The sequence below is a fragment of the Podarcis gaigeae genome, assembly GCF_964106915.1.
Source record: "Podarcis gaigeae genome assembly, chromosome: 7".
Classification (NCBI taxonomy): Eukaryota; Metazoa; Chordata; class Lepidosauria; order Squamata; family Lacertidae; genus Podarcis; species Podarcis gaigeae.
This window is the reverse complement of record NC_139683.1, coordinates 87347607-87368563: the sequence shown is the minus strand read 5'-3', so window position 1 is coordinate 87368563 and position 20957 is coordinate 87347607. Positions and strand designations below refer to the sequence as shown.

At 46.6% G+C, this 20957-nt stretch overlaps 1 protein-coding gene across 1 annotated transcript; it reads right to left on the bottom strand.

The window, feature by feature from the left end:
* Positions 1–973: 973 nt before the first annotated feature.
* Positions 974–19367, bottom strand: APBB3 (amyloid beta precursor protein binding family B member 3). Its single transcript, XM_083748648.1, has 12 exons — positions 18699–19367; positions 12034–12212; positions 10774–10850; positions 10182–10242; positions 7904–8050; positions 7087–7214; positions 6510–6624; positions 5885–5972; positions 5484–5567; positions 5131–5246; positions 3240–3428; positions 974–2705 (listed from the first exon to the last, which is right to left on the bottom strand). Exons 1-12 carry the CDS (start codon positions 18745–18747, stop codon positions 2466–2468), a joined length of 1473 nt encoding a protein of 490 aa, XP_083604774.1. The 5' UTR covers positions 18748–19367; the 3' UTR covers positions 974–2465.
* Positions 19368–20957: the final 1590 nt, after the last annotated feature.

Below are 20957 nucleotides of genomic sequence, written 5' to 3'. Positions count from 1 at the left end.
TGAGCAGAATGCAACCCGGTCTGTGCATCTGCGCGTGCACGGGTCACGATTTGTCGTGTCTGTGCATATGTGTGACATCATTCTGAGCATCTGCGCATGCGCGAGCGGCAAAACCCGGAAGTAACCCGTTCCATTACTTCTGGGTCGCCGCAGGACGCAACCTGAAGATTCAACCTGAAGCAAACATATGACTGTACAGAGTTTTTGTTTTATTGCATGCCAATGTCTGCACTGCCAGTGTCTAATGGTCTGTTGCATCTTTGCCTTTTCGTTTCATAAAAGTGCACAGCCCAAGGCCCAGTATTTCCATAAGCTCTTTGGGTTAAGTCATTTTAACAGCTTTGTCTAAAATTAATCCAGCATGAATTACTATATTTTCAGTGTCTGAGTTCAATCACAAGATTCCTGTCCTTAATTGTACTGCAAAGGTACAATCCTGAATTTCTCATAAGTTGTTTTCATTGGGCCTTGATCTCTTTCATAGACGTTCCCTCTGTACGGAGGCATTTATCTTTGGGCTTTAATAGTCCTTTGGTAGTTTTTCTCCTAAAGGACTAATCTCTGCAGATATCCCTACTCTTTGGACCAAGGCACATTTGAAAATGAGCAGCTGTACAGATGGCAGACCTCACACTGTTCCTGCTAATATCCATTCACTCCTTCCATTTACTCCACTTCTCTGCTGCCATTCATGGTAGGTAACAAACCACAGGAGGCAGGAGCTATTCAGTCTAGGCTTACTTGCTGCCTATCCCCCTTTCTGCCTACTTATATCATAGAAAAGGACTCAGCTCCTCATTCAGAACTTGGCATTTTCCACTTCCAATTTAGCCTTGAAATGAGCATGGCCATAGAGTTGGCCCTGGACTGTGACACCAAAGGGAAGTCATTCATTTCCCACCCAGATCAGCAGCTCATTCTAGCCCCAGTAAAATTACCTGGAAACAGAGACCAAAGATAAAACAACTCTAGATTTCTTCCATATTAGTGGTTTATTTGCACAAATGATCAGATATAAAGTATCACTGAGGTAGACTTGAGTCTATCTTAATCTGGGGCTAGTTTTAAATAAGATAAAGTTGATGGGTTACCTTATCTCCCAAACAGGAAAGAAAGGAACGTGTTTGGAGATTTCCCCTTTCATCGCACCAGCCTCACTCCCCATTTCTGGACACAGATCAAATGAGACTCAGCAGTCACTTTTGCTAATGTTGGTGCAATAAGCTCTCAATATTTATAGGCTTTTTCTTTTTTAAAAAAATGGGGGGGGGGGGAGAATCCACAGGCAGCTTTATATTCTCCTTACCTGCATCTTACAAGTGTGAATCACTTTTGTCTGTCAGAGTTGCTAGCCAGCATTGGGTCCTACAGTGATGTTCCCAATCCAAGTGCCTGACTAGGCATGCTGGTGTTATTAGGACAGTATTGAGTGCTGATGTGACTCACTCACATACCAGACATTTTGCTAGTGAGCACTGGAGCTAAGTGCACCCTTTGATTATTCTAGGCTTCATTATGGTCACTGGCTTGTTTCAAAAGAATAGTTGCTACAGCACGTACAGAAGTTAAAGGATTAGCCCAGACGTTGCCAAAGAAACACAGGCCTGTTGCAGGCTACACTGTGAAGAGATAATAGTGTGGTGGCATCGATGGAACAGTGTATGGGATGTAGCCAACATAGCACTGTGTGAAGAACATTCAATTGCACAATAAAACGTGGACCCCCCCTCCTCCCCCTGTGTGCCCCCTAAACTGTTAGGGAGCAGATTTAGGGAGGGAGGGGGATTGAGAGAGTCCTTATATCTCAGTATGCCGGTTCAAAAAGAAGAGACTATTTGTCACTTTTCAAGGGAAATGTGTATCTGTACTGACATCTGATAAATCCAGAGGCTCACAAGCATCTATTTGCTGCCGCAAATTAACACGAGTGGCTGTTCCATGGCCTGCCTAGGGTTGCAGTCAGGTTTCGTATGCCAAGCATTCATGCTACAAGCTGGGGAAGGAAGAGTAGCAATACTCACAGCTTTTACTGCAAAAACCAAGTGGAGCTACTGCTTCAAGCTGGCATGCCTGCTCTGCCCTGTTCCATAACCCACCCTGAGCAAACAGGAGCAACGTTTTAAGCCTGTGTGATGCATTGGATGCTGCCTACTCCACATGCCAGGGAACATTGTCGGAACATTCAGGTGCAGCTTTGTTTATTCTTCCCCCTGAAAACAACATTGCCTCCTTCTCATAGCATCTACATGGCAAAGGACTAGCAAAACTATGCATAACATGTCTAGGATCAGCCAAAGACCTCTCTCAGGGGCCAGATTTGCTTGGATCTGTTGGCTCTTTGATTCAATGAAAGAGTCAACAGACAAAAGTACGCTATTTACATTCTGAACCTGGATATCAAAGGAAGGCCACTGTTAAGTATCACGAGGGGCCCACCATCCCTGTCTCACACCATATATTTTGGGCTAAGGGGTGGGGGTGTGTAGTATGGAATGTTTTTGGCGAAATGCTTCGAAGAATGAGAATAAACCCCTCTTGCGTGTAGTGGCCGCGCTGCCATTTTTCTGCAGGGAGTGCCCTGTGACAGGAAAGGAACAGACTGGCGAGTCGACTGACACTGTCCTTTTCATCTTCAAGATGGAGCGTGAGCCACTCTTTGGTCTCATTCGCGATGTAGAAGCCACTAAGCACTTTTGATACTGGACCTACCAAAAAAAAAAAAGCAAATCATGGTGGATTTACAAAGGGCAGAGCTTACCAAAACCTGGTGGTTGCTGAATCTAGTTATTTCCTGACATAAATTATTTCAGTCTATGATATAGGCTTATAAAGGTCGGAGCACCACATTTATAAGTGGGGGAGGGGGAGAGAGAGAGCTCCAACAGCATCATCAGTGCTTACAATGAACATATGAGAACCTTTGATGCAGGATCCCAGCTTCAGATGCTTTGAAACTGCTGAGGGCAGAGATCAAACACTAGGGTTTCTAACTGATGGGGTGGAAGTGGGGTGAGATTGGTCCACTCTGAAGCTCAAAGTGGGCAGTGTTGGTTAAGAGGCCTTGCAAAGGGTGCAGCCCCCTTGCAGAAGCTGAACAGTGCGTGGCCAGTGTTTGGAAGGGAACCTTACGTATGGCGCCTGGGATCCTTTGGTGGAAAGAAGGTGGGATGTAAATGTAGTCAATAAATAAAAGGACCTGAACTACTGAGCAAGCCCTGCTTAAATGTCTTGGCATTTACCATGCATGCGGCCTGCACCGCTTCTGAGATGGTGCCGGCATCTGGCTCACACCAAAAAGCTGTGCACTGGAAACGTTGTTGGCCCATGTCAGTAATGAGTGCGAAGGTGTGGGCGTCTTTCCCAATCCCAATAAAAGTCACATAGCGGACCTGACATTCCCACAGGCAAGAGCCGTCCTCATCCTCAGCCTCAAGAAAGAACACAAAAGAGATTAGACTTAAGGATGCATCCAGGCCACCATTCTTCCTGCACTTCAGTTTTATCCTAGGTACTAATATTTATATGTCCTAGGCCAAATATTGAACCTGTGTGCACATTCTAATAAACCTGATGCAGTGGCCTTGATATACAAATTCAATACATAATCATAGCATAGGCTTCCAACATTGTAAAACATGCTAAATGAAAACAATAAGAAAAAAGGTAGATTTCATTGTTATACTGCAGCTTGCCTGATGGAATGATCTCCCCTCTCCTCCCCCCACCCATGCACTGTTCTTGGAGTTCTTCTGACCCCTCAGAGCCAGTTGTGGGGGTGGGGTGGGGAGAGGGAATCCCTGTTGCACAAGCGGAAGTCCTTGAGCAGGGCTCTTGATTATCTTTCTGTAATCCTTACAGCAATGAGATCCAGAGGGAACCACAAACTGTGGTTGACTTTAGTAACCAGCCCAAAATACGTGGTCACTAAGATTCTGTCCCTCTCCTTCAGGGACAGAATTACCTTGTATTCATTGGGGCTTCCTCCTCCATAAATGTACATAGGATTGCAGCATTAAGCCAGAGGGAAAGTAAAGCCAGGCAGTGTGTTGCAGAGGAATTTTGAGCACCATCTCTAGCCTTCCTTTGGAACTGGAAAGTAGGGAGGGGGTCTTCCCCATAGTTGTGCAGCACCCCCAGAGGCTCAGTGCAGCTCCAGGGGAAAATCCCAACCACTTTCACAATTTTACTAAAATAAAATGGTACGTGCCAGGTGCTCAACCATTTGGCAGAAATTAGCAAAAGAAGGGGGGATCTCGTAAGGTATTAGGAAACAGTGGGAAAATGCTGCTGCCCAGCGTGTATCACGGGCAACTCTTTAGTAATTTCTTTCACCAGATACCGTATTTTTCGCCCCATAGGACGCACCGGCCCATAAGGTGCACCTAGTTTTTTGGGGGGGAAATAAAGGGGGGAATTATTTCCCCTCCAGGCGCGGGGCTGGGGCGGGTTTGTGCAGGCAGCAATTTTTTAAAAAAAGATCAATAAAAGGAAATATGTTTTGTAACTGTCTCAGCCTCATTCCACAGAAACTTGTGATTAGTTCTCATTGAAATCAATAGAACAAACCAGCTACAAGTCACTTTCTCTGGACTTGATTCAGAGTCTTATTGTGTTTGCCATCTGTTCTCTGAAAACTGAAATCACTGGGAACAAAAAAGGCTAATGAGGGGTTTGCATGCCCACTAGTGAACTATTTTCCAAATTTGTATTTAATAAATTAAATCAAACTATGCACACAACCCAGTCCCATTGATTTCAGTGGAAAAGATCAATGAAACTGTTCAACTCTGTGATTGAAATCAATTGGACTTGTATGATCCAGCCAAAACTAAGCACTTTAAGGTTCCATTGATTTTGGTGGCAGAATTAAGCAGTTGCATCAATCTCTTTCACTGAAATAAATGGGATCTGAAAGTGCTTAGCTTTGTCTAGATCACATAATTGCCATGGAAAATGGCTAGCGTACAGTAAAATACTAAAGTCCAACGGTCCTCTTGTCATTCTGGTCTAGCTCCTCTTCCAGTCTCTCAGCCTCTGGGGCAGACAGGATGCCAGATAGGATGGCTACTGTAATGTCACTTGGTAAAAGGAGAAAGCTGCCAGGGTGGCCAGTGTCACAAGGAGCCTTACCTCAGCCTGGTCTGCTTGCATCACTGAGTCTGAAACACTGACAACAGATGGAGTCCACTGGTCACGGCCACGGCTGCCCACCAGGTCTTCGATGGCAGTATTTAGCACATCCATCCCTGAAGTGGGGAGGCAAGAAATAAATGGGTGATCCAAGGGAAAGTGAGAATGCTCATCAGCCAGAGAACAGGGTTCTCTCAAGACTTCCACCATAACTGGGGCACAGAGAAGGGCCTCTGCTTCAGATTTTAGGGGTTGACAGACTTGGTAAAGGAGGAGGTGCCCCACAAGCAATAACATCACCCATTGAACACACCAGAGATAGGTAGCAGAATTCAAAGAGCACAGCTACTTACCCATGGCCTTGGACACTGGTGAGGTGCCAATATACAAAGCTTCATATTTCTGGACAGACTCTCCCACGGCATCCAGAATGTCAACTGCCCGAAGCAAAAGGAGGAATTCAACGTCACACTGAAACAAATGCTTCATCAGCACAAACATTTCTGTTTGCCTGATGGAGCAACCTCTCCTCTTCCCAGACACAGTTCTGAGGATTCTCTCAACCTTCTCCCAGCCAACTGGCAGGGTGGGGAGTCCTATTAGCCAAACCATCACTTTATTTCAAGAAAGAAGCAGGGGTGCTTCTTTAGACCAAGGATGGGAATAATGACTTCAATTCTGTCAGAGCACGGAACTGATAAAGTGCTGACACGTGCCCCAGAAAGGGACTCGTGGGATTTGTAACTTTTGTTACCTTGTAGAGAGACGTCATCTGGAGTGACAGGTTCAAAGGTAACAGATCGGCTGAGGCTGCTACTTGCCACGGCTCGCTCAGCCATGATCTGTAATACAGAGAAAGGTCATGAAAAGTTGGGACAACCTGCTGGAACTTCCCACCTAAACCTGAATAGTGGTGGTGGCAAAGCTCAGGGAGAAGACCCTCCTAGATGGTAACCCAGGAGAAAGTATAGAAAGAACATTCCCAGTCTTCAATGACATGGCTAGAAGTTGCAATTCAAATGGGAATCCCATTTGCTTTATGAATGTTTACTCAGAAGTAGGTTCCCCTTCTTTCAGTAAGCATGCACAGAATTGCCACTCTCCTTATAGCTGTGCCCCTCCACCAACAAGGACTGCTAGACTCCTAGAAATCTGACAAGATTCATTTAATACAGAGGTCCGATGAATGCATGGTTCAGAGGAATTTCTTCCAGCCCCCAGCCAACCAGGATGAAATTCCCCCTGCCACCTCCTTGCAAAATGAGAGCAGCCTGGTGCAGGGGACTGGCGCTGCACCTCAGGGGTTGGGACACTCTTCCTTCCTCGTGTGTGCATGTGTGTATGTAGGGAAAGAACCATGCCAGAATCAGCAGGGATACCTTGGAGCACATTTCATGCAGGGCCTTGGCAATGGCCTTGGCAGGCACATTGCAGTGGAAGACGTGGCACTTCAGCATACACGTGTCCTTGTCACTGGCCACGAAAGCAAAATCCCTGCAAGGAGAGGAGAGCCCAGTAAGCAAGGGCAGGGCTCCAGGCACTGGTCCTTGCTGCAGAAGGAAGAAGGGGCCTTACCTGTCCCTTGGGTCAAGCACAGCATGTAGGGAAAGAAAGAAGAATCTGGTTAATGCAGAATCCCTCAAGAAGCGACCCTCTTAATGGTCTGTGTGCTATCAGCTGTAATAGTTTCTGGCAAGAAGAGCAAAGGTTTCTTTGTAGTGAGCAGAAGGACCTCGTGGCAAGGCGAGGACAGCAAGATCGACACACACACACACACACAGAGAGAGAGAGAGAGAGAGAGAGAGAGAGAGAACACAATTCCAAGATTCTCCCTCCTGCAGGGCCTGTGGCTCAGTTTGGTGCAATGCTAAAAGACTGAGGAGTTGTCCTTCATATTAATTTCCAGCAGCAGAAAATGCCCTCTCCTCTTCAACGCCAGAGCAAAGGTTCCCTCACCTGCCGTGGTTGCATCCCACACCCCAGACACGGATGTTGATGATGGGTTGGGAGTGGATGAGGCTCTGGTCCAAAGGATCCACTAAACTCATTGTGTCCTTCTTCAGGATCATCACCATGTTTTGGCCCTGAAAAGGGAAGACTAGAGGACTGTGACTGAGATACAGTGCAGGGGTAGGGAAAAAAATCCACTTGCCTCTTGCAACTAGAGCGATAATGATGTCCCTTTCCTAGGGAAAACAGGGACTGGCATGTTTATCCACCCAGCAGTGCATAAGAACACCTGTACGTAATGCCATGGACTGAATGGGTGCATTTTTGGCAAATAGGTACAAGGAAGAGGAATGGGGACACCCAGCAGCTCATGCCTGGGTCCCTGCCAAAGGCGGAAAGGATGCAAAGCAGTGCCCAGACCCAGGAAGGGTGACAACTTGAATAAAATATGGAGGGGGCAGACAGAGGTGGAGCTAGTTGCTTCAGTGCCCAGAGTGGCACACATGCTGTGCACCCGGGGGTGGGACTAGTCACCTGCAGGAGCGGGGCAGGCATCCCAGGGGGGCGGGGCAGTGATGTCAAAACCCCCCATGGATGACACCTGGGGCAGACCGCACCTACCACACTCCCTTCCTCCGCCAGTGGCAGGTAAACCCCATCTCACATAATTGATCGCAAGATATGGTACCAGCACACCATTGGAATGGCAATGCCCGTCCCCATGGGAGTTGGCCCCTATGGCTGCATTCAGCACAAGGGCTGCTGGGAGTCTACGTGGGAGAACACATTTGAGTAGATCTCTCCCTGGGCCTCCTGCACTCACCTCGCCCCACCTGTCCGCAGGGTCCCAGTCGTCACACTTGTTCTGGGAGAGCTGCTGGATGCAGTTATTCACGGCAATGCTGCTTTTGCCAGGAGCCAAGTCCTCCTCAGGGATTTCTACCCAGCCCAACGAACGCACAACGAAGCACTGGCAAGAGAGGGGCAGAGGGGTTACCGTAAGGCGTGTCTCCAGCCTTCCTAGCTCACCATTGGCTATGCAGCCCAGGCCATTGGCAGCTTTTTGTGAACGTTTCAGCTCATGTGAACTGAAGCAGCCCCTCCCTCCCTGACTGTACCTCAAATCTAGCCATCATGAACACTTCCGGAGAACATCAACTGATACCATCACTGCCAAATTCATTGTGCCCTTCTTTACTACATTGTATGTCACAAAGGAGTCCTCATGTCTGTCCTTATTCATAGGTTGTCCCACTAGATTAGGGATGGGGAACTTTTTTTAGCCTGAGGGCTGCAATCTTTTGGAGGGGGCATGGCTCACACGCCAGAGGCAAAAGTGGGTGGAGCAAGAGGGACTGGACTAGATGACCCTTGGGGTCCCTTCCAACTCTACAGTTCCATTATTCTAAGAAATGTGGTTTTCACCTTTGCACAATAGATGAGTTCCTACTCATGCCCCTCTCTGTCCTCCACCTAGACAATCAGTAAGCATTATCAGTGTTCAGTGACACATCCCAGGCAGGCAGAAACATTCAAGGAGGGTGCAGGGCCAGTGAGGGTCTGGGGAAAGAGGCCTGGAGGGTCACACTCAGCCCCTAGGCTAGAGGTATAGAAAATGAGGCTTTCCTAGCTTATTTTCCCTCATCAAATTGTAGCTTGTTAAGGATTCATAGCTCAGACTAGTGTGTCAGTGAACCAGTCTTTAATTGCCTTACTCCAAATCTCTAATTATTTACCCATGTAGGAAAAACACTTCCCCTCATTTCCATACTTCCCAAGTGCCCCAGGACATCCTGTTTCTTCACGGGAGACTGTGGTGGCCATTTTGTGTGCTGCACTCTTGCCCTGAACAAAAATCACTTTTTTAGGGCCATGATCTCATGTGGCACCCAGGAGCGCATCCCAGAAGACACGCATCCTGGTTTTGGCTCCAAAAAAGTTGGACGGCACACCTTCAGGTGAGAGAAGGAAACAGCAAACCAGTTCTGTGTAATTGTATGTGAACTCTCAAAATGATACCGCAGGGAGATGCTGTCAAGCATAAACCTACCTAAAAGGGTATGGATGGGAAAGGCCATTATCTCCTGCCCACATCAGAGACAAGTTCTTCTGCAGATAATATCTGACTGGAAGTGGTAGAAGTTCCAATCCTGAAAATTTGCTTTTAGAAAGTCCTTCCCTCCCCTGCTTCCTCAAGCATTCTTTAATTACTATTTTGCTATAAATTGGACTTGCAGTGCTGTGTGATTTAAGGGTTGTTTAATTCTGATTAGGTATTAGGTAACTCTGGACTGAATAACTTATTCTTCTGAGGCAGGGTACTTCATACATGTTTATAGTGATCTGACAACAGGGATGTGTGGCACAGTCATCTGTCTTCACCAAGCACAGCACACAAGCCAGTTCACAATTAAAATTACAACTTATACAACTAAAACAATAGATTCCAAAATACTTGAGCTGTGTTTAAGTTCTGGGGAAGGAGCTTGTAATTTTTAAAAATAATTTTAAGAGAGGTATCATTCAGTTTTTAAAAAACACATAGGTTAATCAGTTAAAAATAGTTCACTTACTTGATAAACTATTTTATCAAGGAACGGGGCCACAGGGTTCAAGGATAGTTGAGGGAACATCACAAAGGACATGGATAAGACCACTCAACATGCATAGATTACTCATTTATACCATCTAGCCAATCTTTCACATGAATGAAAGGGTAGTTAAAACATATTGAGTGATACTGGGAATGCACTGTAAAATGCCAAGGGAATATTCAAAGCAGTTGCCATGATTTTCAGAGCAGTACCAGAAGGTGACACATGCCAGCTTCTCTAAAATAAGAGAGAGACTCCCAGGTTCCAATGCAGAGCCTGATATATTGTGTTGTCAACTGCCCTAAGATATATGGGTATAGGGCAGTATACAAATTTAATAAACAAACAAACAAAGCTCACAGAGGGGTAAATTTTCTGCAGCAGCCTCCAAGGAAGGGCCTTACCTATGCTGAATCTGGACCCCTTGCCTCAAAGAAAGGGGCTTCCTCAATCAGCCAGGTTTCTGAGCTACGTACCCCCTGTGTCCCCCACCTCACCTGACTGTACCTTGGAGCCAAGCTCTGGGTTGCCCTGGTGATGCTCCTCCCCATGCCAGCTCACTGATGTCCTGTAACAGGTAGACAAGCATAGCAGTGACATGGAGGTTCTCAGTCGTGGCATAACTCTAGCGAGCGTCACTTCATCCCCAGAGTGGCAGCTGTGGATCCCATCGTTCTCTCAACTCTCCAACACATCATTAAGTTTAATTCACTTACATTGTTTAAATCAATGGTTCCAGCCTCCATTGGTCCTAACCAAAGGCTTGTCAGCTCTAACCCTATTGATGTGATTTGCAGGGACTAGGCACCTCCAGCCTGTACTTTGCAAAACCCAGTCCTTTCCCATTTTGGTGGAGCCATCTGAGTAGGATGGAGATTGGAGCAGAGGATCAGTATTTCTTTATGACTCAAAAGTTAGACCAAAGACTTGTGGGATGGAAACAAACCTGCTTGCTTCTGCATCTGCACAAATCTGGGTTACCTGTGAGGTCACCTGAAGAGACCATGAACAGGTCCTAGAGCCCTCTTTCACTTTTACTCAGATTCGATGTGCCCTAGTGTTTGGATGAAATGCTCCTGCCCCCAGGAGACAACCCTACCTTCTGGGCAGCGATGCCATCGGACTTGGGATAGGTCTCTCCCTTGGCAGACGTCTTACTGTTGCAACCTGAAGATCCTGAATGAAGACAGAAAAGGAGGTTGTGAAAGTGAAGAGAATGTGGCACTGTTGTTTTATTAACATTGAGGCTCAGCCAAGCAGCTAAAGTGTGTATGTAGAAATTCAGTCTACGGTTGCGAGCAGTTGAGCAATGAAACATTTGTGAGGATTTTTTTATATAAAAAAGAAAGGAAAATCCCGGGAGGAGGGGGAGAGGGAATTTGCCAGCTTAAGCCACTATAGTAGTCTGGAGTACTATACCTTGATATTAAAAAGCTCTTATACCCACACTTCTAATGAAGTACTGAGTCCTTTAGCACTATTTAGACAGCACAGGAACATTTCAGAAAGGTGGGAAAGAAAAACAACATGTCATCTGCAAACCCCAAACAGCACTACAAGGACTTCTGTTTTGGGCTGGCTGGAGCTGTGAAGGAGAGAACTTGTGAAAGGAGCTGAGGGCATATTTTGTTGCACTCTCCATTTGTTTTCTTCTAAAAACGCAAATTCTATCATGATTTTCAAAACAGATGCATTGAGCCAAGTCCTAATGGAAAGCAGTTTGGTACCCCAATAGACAATGTTACTTTACTGCATGAATAAAAAAAGATCATTATGGCAAATCAATAGATCTTAGCATTGATTACATCTATTTTATCCTAGGCATTCACAGTGCCTTACTGGATAGCGTCTGCTGACTAATGCTACAATCCTAAACATACCTGGAAGACCCACTGAAATCAATCCAAGTAAACGAATTTAGGCTTTTTAAGACATTGCATTTTACAGCAGAAGCGCCATGGAAAATGCAGCTGTAATCTTCCTCTCTCCACAGCTGTTCACCCAGTCAAGTGACTCAGTTGACCCCATCCCAGTTCATGCCCTCTGGATGTTATCAGTCAATGGAGTCAGCTTTGAAAGCCAGAAGTCCCTGTTGCCCAGTAAGAACAAGAAGATCATGCAGAAGCATGCAAACCTACAAATGGTGTCAGGTGGGATTGACAGTACACAGTTACTACTCTGTTAAATTTTACCACACAAGGCTCTGTATATGTGTCACCACGAGAGACAGGCAAGTCTGCATTTATGGGTACTGTATATGTAAAGAAACAGCAGCCCTAGAGAGAACAAAGGTTGGGCTGCTGGCATTACTTTTCACATGGGTCCTGTCAATCATACAAAGGCTTTGGAATCCTGATACCGTTTCTGGCAATGCAGCTTCCCCAGTTTGTGCTAAACCAGAGGGGCAAGATGGGTGTTGCCACTGGGTGGTGCCCGTGGGCACATGCCAGTAGTAGGTCCCAGAGGAGTCGTGGATTTTCCTCCATCCTGGGGGAAGATCAAGATCTGCCTCCAGATTCTGGTCATTCCATAGGTTGTCTAAAGAGAGAAAAGACTTCAGATGAGGAAAAGGGCAAGTTTCATTTCAAAGGATGGTGACAACAGCTTCTACAGAAAGGTAGAAAAAAGATACATCAAAATGCCACTCTCTCTATTTTAAGACACATTATTTCTGAATATTCCGGCTGAAAAATCTAATGTGGAATAAAAACAGAGGACAGGTGCATGAAGGATATACATTTACAAGCTTCCATCTATTCTTACAAACAACAGAAGCCCCTTGTCCAGTCCTTGCTGGGCAGTCCAGTGGAAAATTTCAGTCAGTATTTACTCCTATATTTGCAAGGGTTAAACTTAAAGCCTTCTTCTCCCTAGCTGGTTAATAAAGAGTTAACAAAAGTCAAGGATGTAGTAACATTACACAGTGGGGTGTTCAGCATTGAACAGAAGACTCAACACTGTAAAGATGTGAAATCAATACCCACAACCCCCACGGCCATCACACAGATACTAGAAGCAGAGCACATAGTAAAACTATTGAATTTGTTCCCAGAAACAGTGGTGATGGCCACCAGCTTGGATCTGACAAATGCATGCAGGATAAAGCTATCAGTGGCTACTAATCATGATGGCTATGCACAATCTTCAGTATCAGAAGCAGTATGCAAAATTTCTGGAAATCCTAAAAAGCACGGTTTTAATGAGGAGTGAGATGGAGCCCAGTTTCCCTCACTCTACTTTCCTGGAGAATGAATGTACAGGCACCAGAATGTGAAACCTGCTGTTTCCCTGCAGGACTTCCAGGAGCAGAGCTGTGACCGTAACTGTATCTGCCCCAGCGCACACAGCTAAAAATACCCAAAGGTCAGTGTGCCCCTTCTGCTTTATTATCCTGTTGATTCTCCCAGTATGGAGGGGACAGAAGGTGAATAATCCATCACTTGCCATTCAATTACATACTGCAGGCCCTGCTGTCTCTTGCCTGCCAAACTGCATTCTATTTAATCAGGTCTCGCCATCCTTTAGAGTGGCTCTACCAGCTGCCAGAAGTAGCAGCACAGAGGTTGACACTTCCCGCCTGCAGAGATCAGAGCAAAGAAGCACCAGCCAAACTGCTTTCTGACATTCACACATTTCCTGACTGCCAGTTGTCTCCCAGGAAACAGCACCCAAGAGCCTGACCTGCACTAGCAAAGGCTGTGCTGATGGACAGCCATGACGCACAGACCATCTGAAATTATTCTCCAGAGCAGCCTTCTTCAGGTGGCAAGCCGTTTACACCCAGCATCGCACCTCGCAGGCTGGGCAATTTTCTCCCTGCCACACAAAGCTATTTCTGTGCCAAACTTTGTGGCAAGATACTAGATATGAGGAGACTGATACGCTGAGGCTGTTGCTATGGGGAATAAGATAAAACAGCCTCCAAGTAGCACTTGATTTGGGTACCTCTGGCTGGACTGAATGTGGCTGACTGTTCACATCATTCTGGAAAGGGTAGCCAGAGCAAAATGCAGGCACTCCTAGTGACTAATCAGTATGCACAAGCACAGCAAGAACTTAACTGTTAGAGGCAATAGACAAATTGTCCTGACTGCCACTGGATTCATCAAACTGGCTCCCAATTAACTAGTTGGAAATGAAAATTAAAGCTTGTTGACTTCACCTTAATGATGCCCCCATTCAGGCAATTTCCTGAACTTGTGCAGGCTCAAAGTGGGGACAAGAAGGGCTGCACATGAAAGTCCCAGCCACTTGCATTCGGCTGAATGTGCTTAGAGACCTTATCACTGTCAGGATCCCTGTCTTATCAGGGTTTTTCTTCACAATGAGGATTTGAAGCATGTTCCCATGAATGCACTTAGAAACCCTGTGCAGATGTCTAAAAGGAAGCCTGTGTGCTCAGGGGCTGTTAGAATGGGGCTTAAGCATGCTCATCTCTGCCCATACCCACCTTGAGGCTACAAGTGTTCAGGTGAACACACAAACAAGTCTTATGTGTATTCTCACCTGGGGAAGCAGACTTAAATCCAAATCATAGCAAAATTGTTGGTCTTTCAGGTTTGTATTTTTTTCTATAACAGACTGTCTAAAAGTTTTTCTGAAAATCCTGGAAATTGATAGTGGATCTGGCAAGTTTTCTTGAAAAGGAATGCTCCAATTTTCCATTTTCTCCAAATAGTGCCCTGCCCTGAAATCCATACTCAGCGTAGCTCAGGCAGTGAGCTGACATCTTAATTCAACCAAAGCTGAGTTCTAGTTTTAACCATTTACCTCTGTCATCTGATCTTGTTTTCAGAAGTACCCACTTTGGAAAAATTGGTGATATCCACATTTTGCAAAGAGAAATGGAGTGTCTTCCATTTGCCTGGCCTCTCTTTTCCTTCAAAATCCAAAGAATGTGGGAGGCAAGTTTCTCCCAGCCTGGCAGGGAGTTAGACCAACAGCTAATTTTGCTGTAAGACCACCTGCATAAAGGAATGTGGTGGGAATGAAGCCCCAACCTCCACTGTCCAACTCAGCCTATTTGTATCCAAATGCCACAAATGGCACTCCATCCTTTTCCCACTTTCATCATCTAGCATCACAAGTGAGTCAGATTTGGCAAAGAAACTGTCAGCTGCTGACTTCCAAATGCAAGGACATAACAAAGGATTAGCATCTAACCAAGTCCACCACTAACTTGCCCTCTGTAGAGAAGCAGTTGGTCAGTAATGGTGCAATCTGAAGATCAGCAAGAATAAAAAGGAGAGATCATGTTTTTCAATGCAGCATTATTCTTTAAGAAGCAAAACAACAAACAAACATCAGTGAGGTAGCTGTAGGCTTAATTTTCTCTGTTGTGGGGTTTGGGAACTGGAATGGAGAAGCTATTCATACTAAACAGCAAGTTCATAAGAAAGATGATGTAGATTGGCAGGGTAGGGGAGAGATTTACAGGTTCTTTCCCATAGCCCTCTATGTGCATAGGCCTACACACCAGGCTGTGTGCTGACTTGCCCAAAATTACACAAAAGAAATAGTCCCTAATTCTGTGTGCACTCCAACTATTAGGATATGACAGCAACTAGGAACACTCAACACTACCCAGAATTAGAGCTTCTAATAACAGCTTTCATTAAACCACAGCATTCACCTCAAGGCCCCTTCATAATCAAAGTGTGTTGACTGAGTTATGAGACGTGAAAGAGGACAGAACACCTACACCTTGAATAGTTATGCAGAAATGGGACTTGGAGCAGGCATAGCTTGTCACATATGCTGCCCCTTCTAAAACTCCCACTTCTACACAACTATTAAAGAACACTGTCTGCTTTTACATCTGGCCACGCTAATTGCCAAATGGTCAGTGGGAAACGGGTTAAACACATCCTCCCTATCACTACAGCTCTGAGCAAATTCATACTGCAATAGAGTAAGAAGAAAAGAAGTTAGATAATTTGTGCATCTCCCCATAGTATTTTGTTTGATATGGTGGCTTCTTATCAGATCTGTGCTGCTAAGGACCATTTGTACAGTAGAATTGCCTCTTCTACTGTCTCTTTACTAAAATGGTTGCACAGAGGGGAAAATAACATCTTAACCTTCCTCCTCCCTACCTTGGCAAACCAATAAATGTTTACGCTTGTGCCAAGCTCTGAGAATTTAATCAAGGAAATGCAGCTTTCACAGATGGGATTGATTTGGCTAGAACAGTGATGTCCACAACTCAGTGCAGCCCATTCCTCCCAATTTTCAGGCCTTGGGGATGGAATATTTGGGATGAGGGATGGTAGTAACTTTCCTTCATTTTTATTTGCAAAGAAATGGAAGCATTTCCCCTCCTGGAAAAAGGCAGCAGATGGGCTCAAAAAAGCTGGGAAATTGTGTGGGAGTGATTTTCTTAGCAAGTACCATACTTATCTTTAGCACAATCCTGCTCTCTTTGCAAATCTTACAGGTTCAGAGCAAAATTTTGGCTTTGAGAGTGAATCTTGAGAATCTCCAAATAACATAGCTCTTCTCAAACAGACCCAGCTACATTTTAAGTGACAATTGGCAGGTGGTAACCAAGGAGAGGGTGTGGTGCCGTGCCTATTAAATGCTCTTGACACAGAGGTGCACTGGCACCAAGTTTCTTGTCTTGCCAGCACCAGGCAAATATGCTTGTATTTGCCCAGGTTTGGAATGTCAATATGGCATCTATGGATGCAATGGCAGTTATGAGGACCTCCCCTGGCACATGTAAGACCTATGTGCTCACTACCCCTTTTATTATGAGTACATACAGCTGGAAGAGGTGGTGGGAAGAGCAAAATGCAAAGCTCTGTGTGCTTTTTAAGGCTCAGGCTCAGATCTGAACAGCAAACAAAATGACCAAGAAGTAAGAAGGAAAGTGAGTATCAGAGAGGAAGGAGAGTGATCTGGGTGACTGAGAGAAGGAAAACATAGTAATGAAGGGGAAGGTGAGGCGATAGTAGGATGCCACATGAATCCAAGTGGAAGAAAGAACTGGAGAAAGAGACAAAGACAGACAACAGACAGACAGACAGAATGGAGTGGCAGAGACAGGAGAAACATGCACACATGTACACCCATGTCAGACCAGGGAACACCTATCCTCTTGAAACTTCAGTTTTTTTCACAGGCTTATCAGCAGTACCACATCACAGATCACATCTGTTGCTATTGACTGAACCATTGACCTGAGGCATAGATCCCTATGGGTCCTCATCCTTTTTCAAAAGGGAGCTCCTCAAAACCACCATGAAACCATAGTTCGCCCCTGTATCCACATATATTTTCCATGATTTGTTGGGTTTTTTGTCACCCTCTGCAAAACTCATGAAGATCCATGCCTAGATAAATGTTTGTTTGTTTTTTGTGATGCTGGCAAGCACTGGATCTGTTATTTTTACTGTGTAGTATACCACAATGAACTTTATCTTGGTGGTTTATTTTAGAGGACACTATGTAAAACTATTGAAATTGAAGCTGTTTGAATTGAAGCTGTTGTTTATTTTAAACTTTCATTGTAAGAAACAAATAAATCATCAAAATAACCATGTTGATATACCAGAGGTCCTGTAGGATAGACTGCACAGGTTTGGTTAGTGATATTACACCCAAGTGTATGGCTTCCTACCCTTGAAGCATGCAGGCAACTTCATAACTACATTTCTCCCCTCCCCACCCCCTTTTTGACAAGGACCCTCCCTCATGGCCCCAGAGCTGCTGGACCATGGCAGCAGCATTGGAAAGCAAGGAGGAGGGAGGGAGGGAGGGAGGGAGGGAGGGAGCCAGCCAAGGCTGGTGAGGGCCCAGGTCAGCAAGCTGATGTTGGATGTGTTCTAAGGGGTGAGCAGATGATGAGTTAGGCTTTCATGAATAAGGAGAGGGAGTTTTGAGTAAGGAGAGGGTGGCTTTGGCAAGGCATAAAGGGAGAGTATTGGTGGCTTTGGTGAGGGGTAAAGGGAGATAAAGAGTGGATTTGGTGGGGGTGGTGTGAGGGTAGGCAGGGTTGGTGAGTGAAACAAGGAAGAACATCAGAAGGCCCTCCTGGGTCAGGACAATGGGTTATCTAGTCCGGCATCATGTTCTCACAGTGGCCAAGTGCATGCCTATGGTGCAGGACTTGCTATGGTTCCCTAGAGACTTTCTTGCAGTTCAGAGTGCTGAAGTAAGAGCTCTCCTGTCAATATGAGAGCAACGGGGAGTGAGTGTAATTCAGAAGGTGGTTATCCCTGGACTATTAGATTGAGATCCTAAGTGGGAATGAATTCCACTGAACTTGAAGGGACCTTCTTCCATACAGTTGTATTTAGACTGGGCTGTTGTTGGCCCTGTAGAACCCTCTGACGATGCCAGTCATCGCAGGCTTGCCTTTCTGTTCTGCACACTGTAAGAAACTGATGAAATATGGTACAATTTATCCTCTGCGTGTGTGTTGTACTGCTAATCCTGTGAAGTTGGGGAACTCAAGGGGGATTTCAGAACTCGAGCCAACTTTCCCTAGGGTACAGCGGGCTTCTCCTTTCAGAACCATGGAAAGCTCCCCGGAGCTGCCCCCGCCCCCAACACAAAGCTAGAGAGCGGGACAACAGGCGGCGCTTTGCCTCTGCCCCACGGCGTCGAGAAAAGCACGAAGTGCAAGGGGTCGCCATAACCCTTTCCTCGACAGCAAGTTTCCCACTCCCTCCTTTTCTCCCCAAGCGACAAACAGCCGAGCCACTGGGTAACCCCTCAGCCAACTCCCCGGGAGCAGAACTTGGCCGAAGAGCCCCAAGTCCCAAGCCGGCCGGTGAGCGGGGTGGGAACACGAGGCAATGCTCCCCGCACGGGGCTGGCGGGGGGTAGTCCGGGCGCCCCTTCCAAAAACAGCCGGGCAGGCGAAGGGAAGAGGCGCGCTCTCGCGCGATCACGCCCGCCTGGCTCTTCCGCGGCCCCCGCTCTCCTGAGGGGGCTCCACTTGGGGCTGCGCCCCCAGCACCCCCGGGTGGGCGCCGCGACCATCTTCCCCCCACCCCAGCCGGCGCCCCTTGCTCTTACCGTCGCAGTTGACCAGGATGATGGCCAGCATATAGTCCTTGCCGAGCATGGCTTCGCTCGGTCGGTCGGCGAGCAGCCCCGAGCGCGGAGGACGGCGACGGCAGCAGCAGCAGCAGCGCTGTGCCAGAGGCCGGCCCCAGAATGCGGGGCGGGCGGAGCGAAGAGCGCGGACTGGGCAGATCCGGGAGGAGAGAGATGCTGACGAGGGAGGGCGATCCAAAGCCGTGACGCAAGAGGCCCACGGGCTCCAGTGGGACTTGGCCTCCCAAATTGAGCGTGCACAGAATGGCAGCCCAAGGTGGGAGGAGGTGTCTGCTGATCTTACTTCCAAGTAAACAGGCTGAGGGGGAAACACCAAAAGAGCCTTGCTGGATCAGGCCAAGGACCCACCTCGTCCAACATCCTGCTCTCAAACTGGTGGACCACATGCCCCTGATAAGCCCACCAGAGCTTTCCACACCTGCGATTCCCAGCAACTGGTATTCTGAGGCACACTGCCTCAAGCATTGGAGCCAGAACACAGCCACAAACACTCCATAAATTTCTCCAGCCCTCTTTTAACGCAATCCAGGTGGGTGGCCATTAAAGCCTCTTGAGGTAGCTAATTATTTAGCCTGCCCTGAATGTTCCAACATTTAGCTTAATTGGAGAACCCCAGTATTCCAGCATTATGAGAGAGAAAAACTCCTTTCCCACTTCCTTTTATACACCACTTAACATGTTCCCCTTATTAGACTTTTTTTAAACGAAACAGCCCAAAATATTGTAACCTGCTCTAACCCCTTAATCATTTTGCTTGCCTTTTCTGCCTCCTTTCCAGCTCCACAATGTCCTCTTTGCAGTGAGGTGGCCAGAACTGCGCACAGTACTGTATTACAGTACAAGTGTAGTCTCACATAATGTATAATGACACTTTGTATAACGGCATTATGATACTGGTAGTCTTATTTTCAATCCCTTTCCCAACGACTCCTATCATGGAATTCACCCTTTTCACAGTTGTCACACACTGGGTCAACATCTTCATCCAGCTATCCACTATGATGCTTCTTCTGTGCCTTGAAACACGTCCACCCTCTGTGGGTTGGGCAACCAAGTCAGAACTTGGGAGGGACATCAGAAGCATAGCTGTAAACTTACAGATTTGAAAATAAGGGGCTAGCAGCCTCAAAAATAAGGGACCAGCAGCCAAAATAAGGGATTTTAGTCAACCAGTTGCCGAGCCAAAGGCAGAAAGCCCAGCCAGTCCAGCAGCCAAACGAAGCCTCAAGTGGTGGTTCCCACAGCGTAGCAAACCAGCAAAGGGGGTGCAGCAAGGAAAACCTTCATCACCTCTCCGCTGGGAAGCGCTGAGCAAAGGCGAGTCCCCAGGCAACGCAGCCGATTTGATCGGCACAAGGCATGCAAGCTCCACCCCCCAGTTGTTCTTAGACTCCTTACTGAGTGAGCAACGCAGCCAAGCAACACAGTTGGAGCTTCCCTCCTCCCTGGTCAGCAGGCAGGGAGGGAGAGGAGCTGCTTCCTTTGAAACCCGGGAAATTTAAGGGACATCATCAATAAGGGACAGCAGTGGGACACGGCGCTGGGATAAGGGAGTTTCCCACCAAATAAGGGACGGTTGTCAGCTATGATCAGAAGCTGCATTATAGCAGCTCAGCTCCACATTGTCTACTACACTGACTGGCATGGGTCACTTTGGACATGGGTCTTTTCCAGTCCTGCCTGGAGATGCTACTAGTTGAAAGAGATGGAGGGGATTCCAATGGTCTTCTAGTCCAACCCCTTGGAATGCATGAATCTAAAGTATAAATGACAGATGACCATCCATTCTCTGCCTAAAAAACTTCAAGGAAGGAGAGTCCACCACCTTCCGAGGCAGTCTGTTCCATTTCATGCAACCAATCAAAGTAATGGGCTGTAATCTATCAAAGTGTAAACCTTAATAAATTTGTCCAGACTTAAGGTGCCACAGAGCGCTTCATTGCTATTTTTTTGCCCTGAGAGACTAACCCAATTACCCCTCTGGTTGACACACACTCATCTTTCTTGGGAGACAATGGACGTCTGAGCCTTTTGTGGTGTAGTCAAACCTTTGGAAAGTTAGTGTGTCTGTGGCTGTAGAGACCGATACGGGACATGTTTTGTTGCAGCTGGGGCAAATGAAGGTGTCTAGTTGTGGTGATCCTTGGGGATCCTGCCATTTTACATTCTAGGAACATAACCAAGCCAGTGTGGATGTCACTGAGACAGGAGTGCGGA

What these genes read in the sequence shown, in the direction of transcription:
- APBB3 (XM_083748648.1), bottom strand. Translation starts at nt 18,747, where the DNA reads ATGCTCGGCAAGGACTATATGCTGGCCATCATCCTGGTCAACTGCGAC. An exon ending in AAGCTGCATTGCCAGAAACG is followed by an intron (nt 10,851 to 12,033) that starts GTATCAGGATTC and finishes GTCTTCATTCAG; the next exon opens with GATCTTCAGGTTGCAACAGT. An exon ending in TGCATGAAATGTGCTCCAAG is followed by an intron (nt 5,973 to 6,509) that starts GTATCCCTGCTG and finishes TCTGTATTACAG; the next exon opens with ATCATGGCTGAGCGAGCCGT.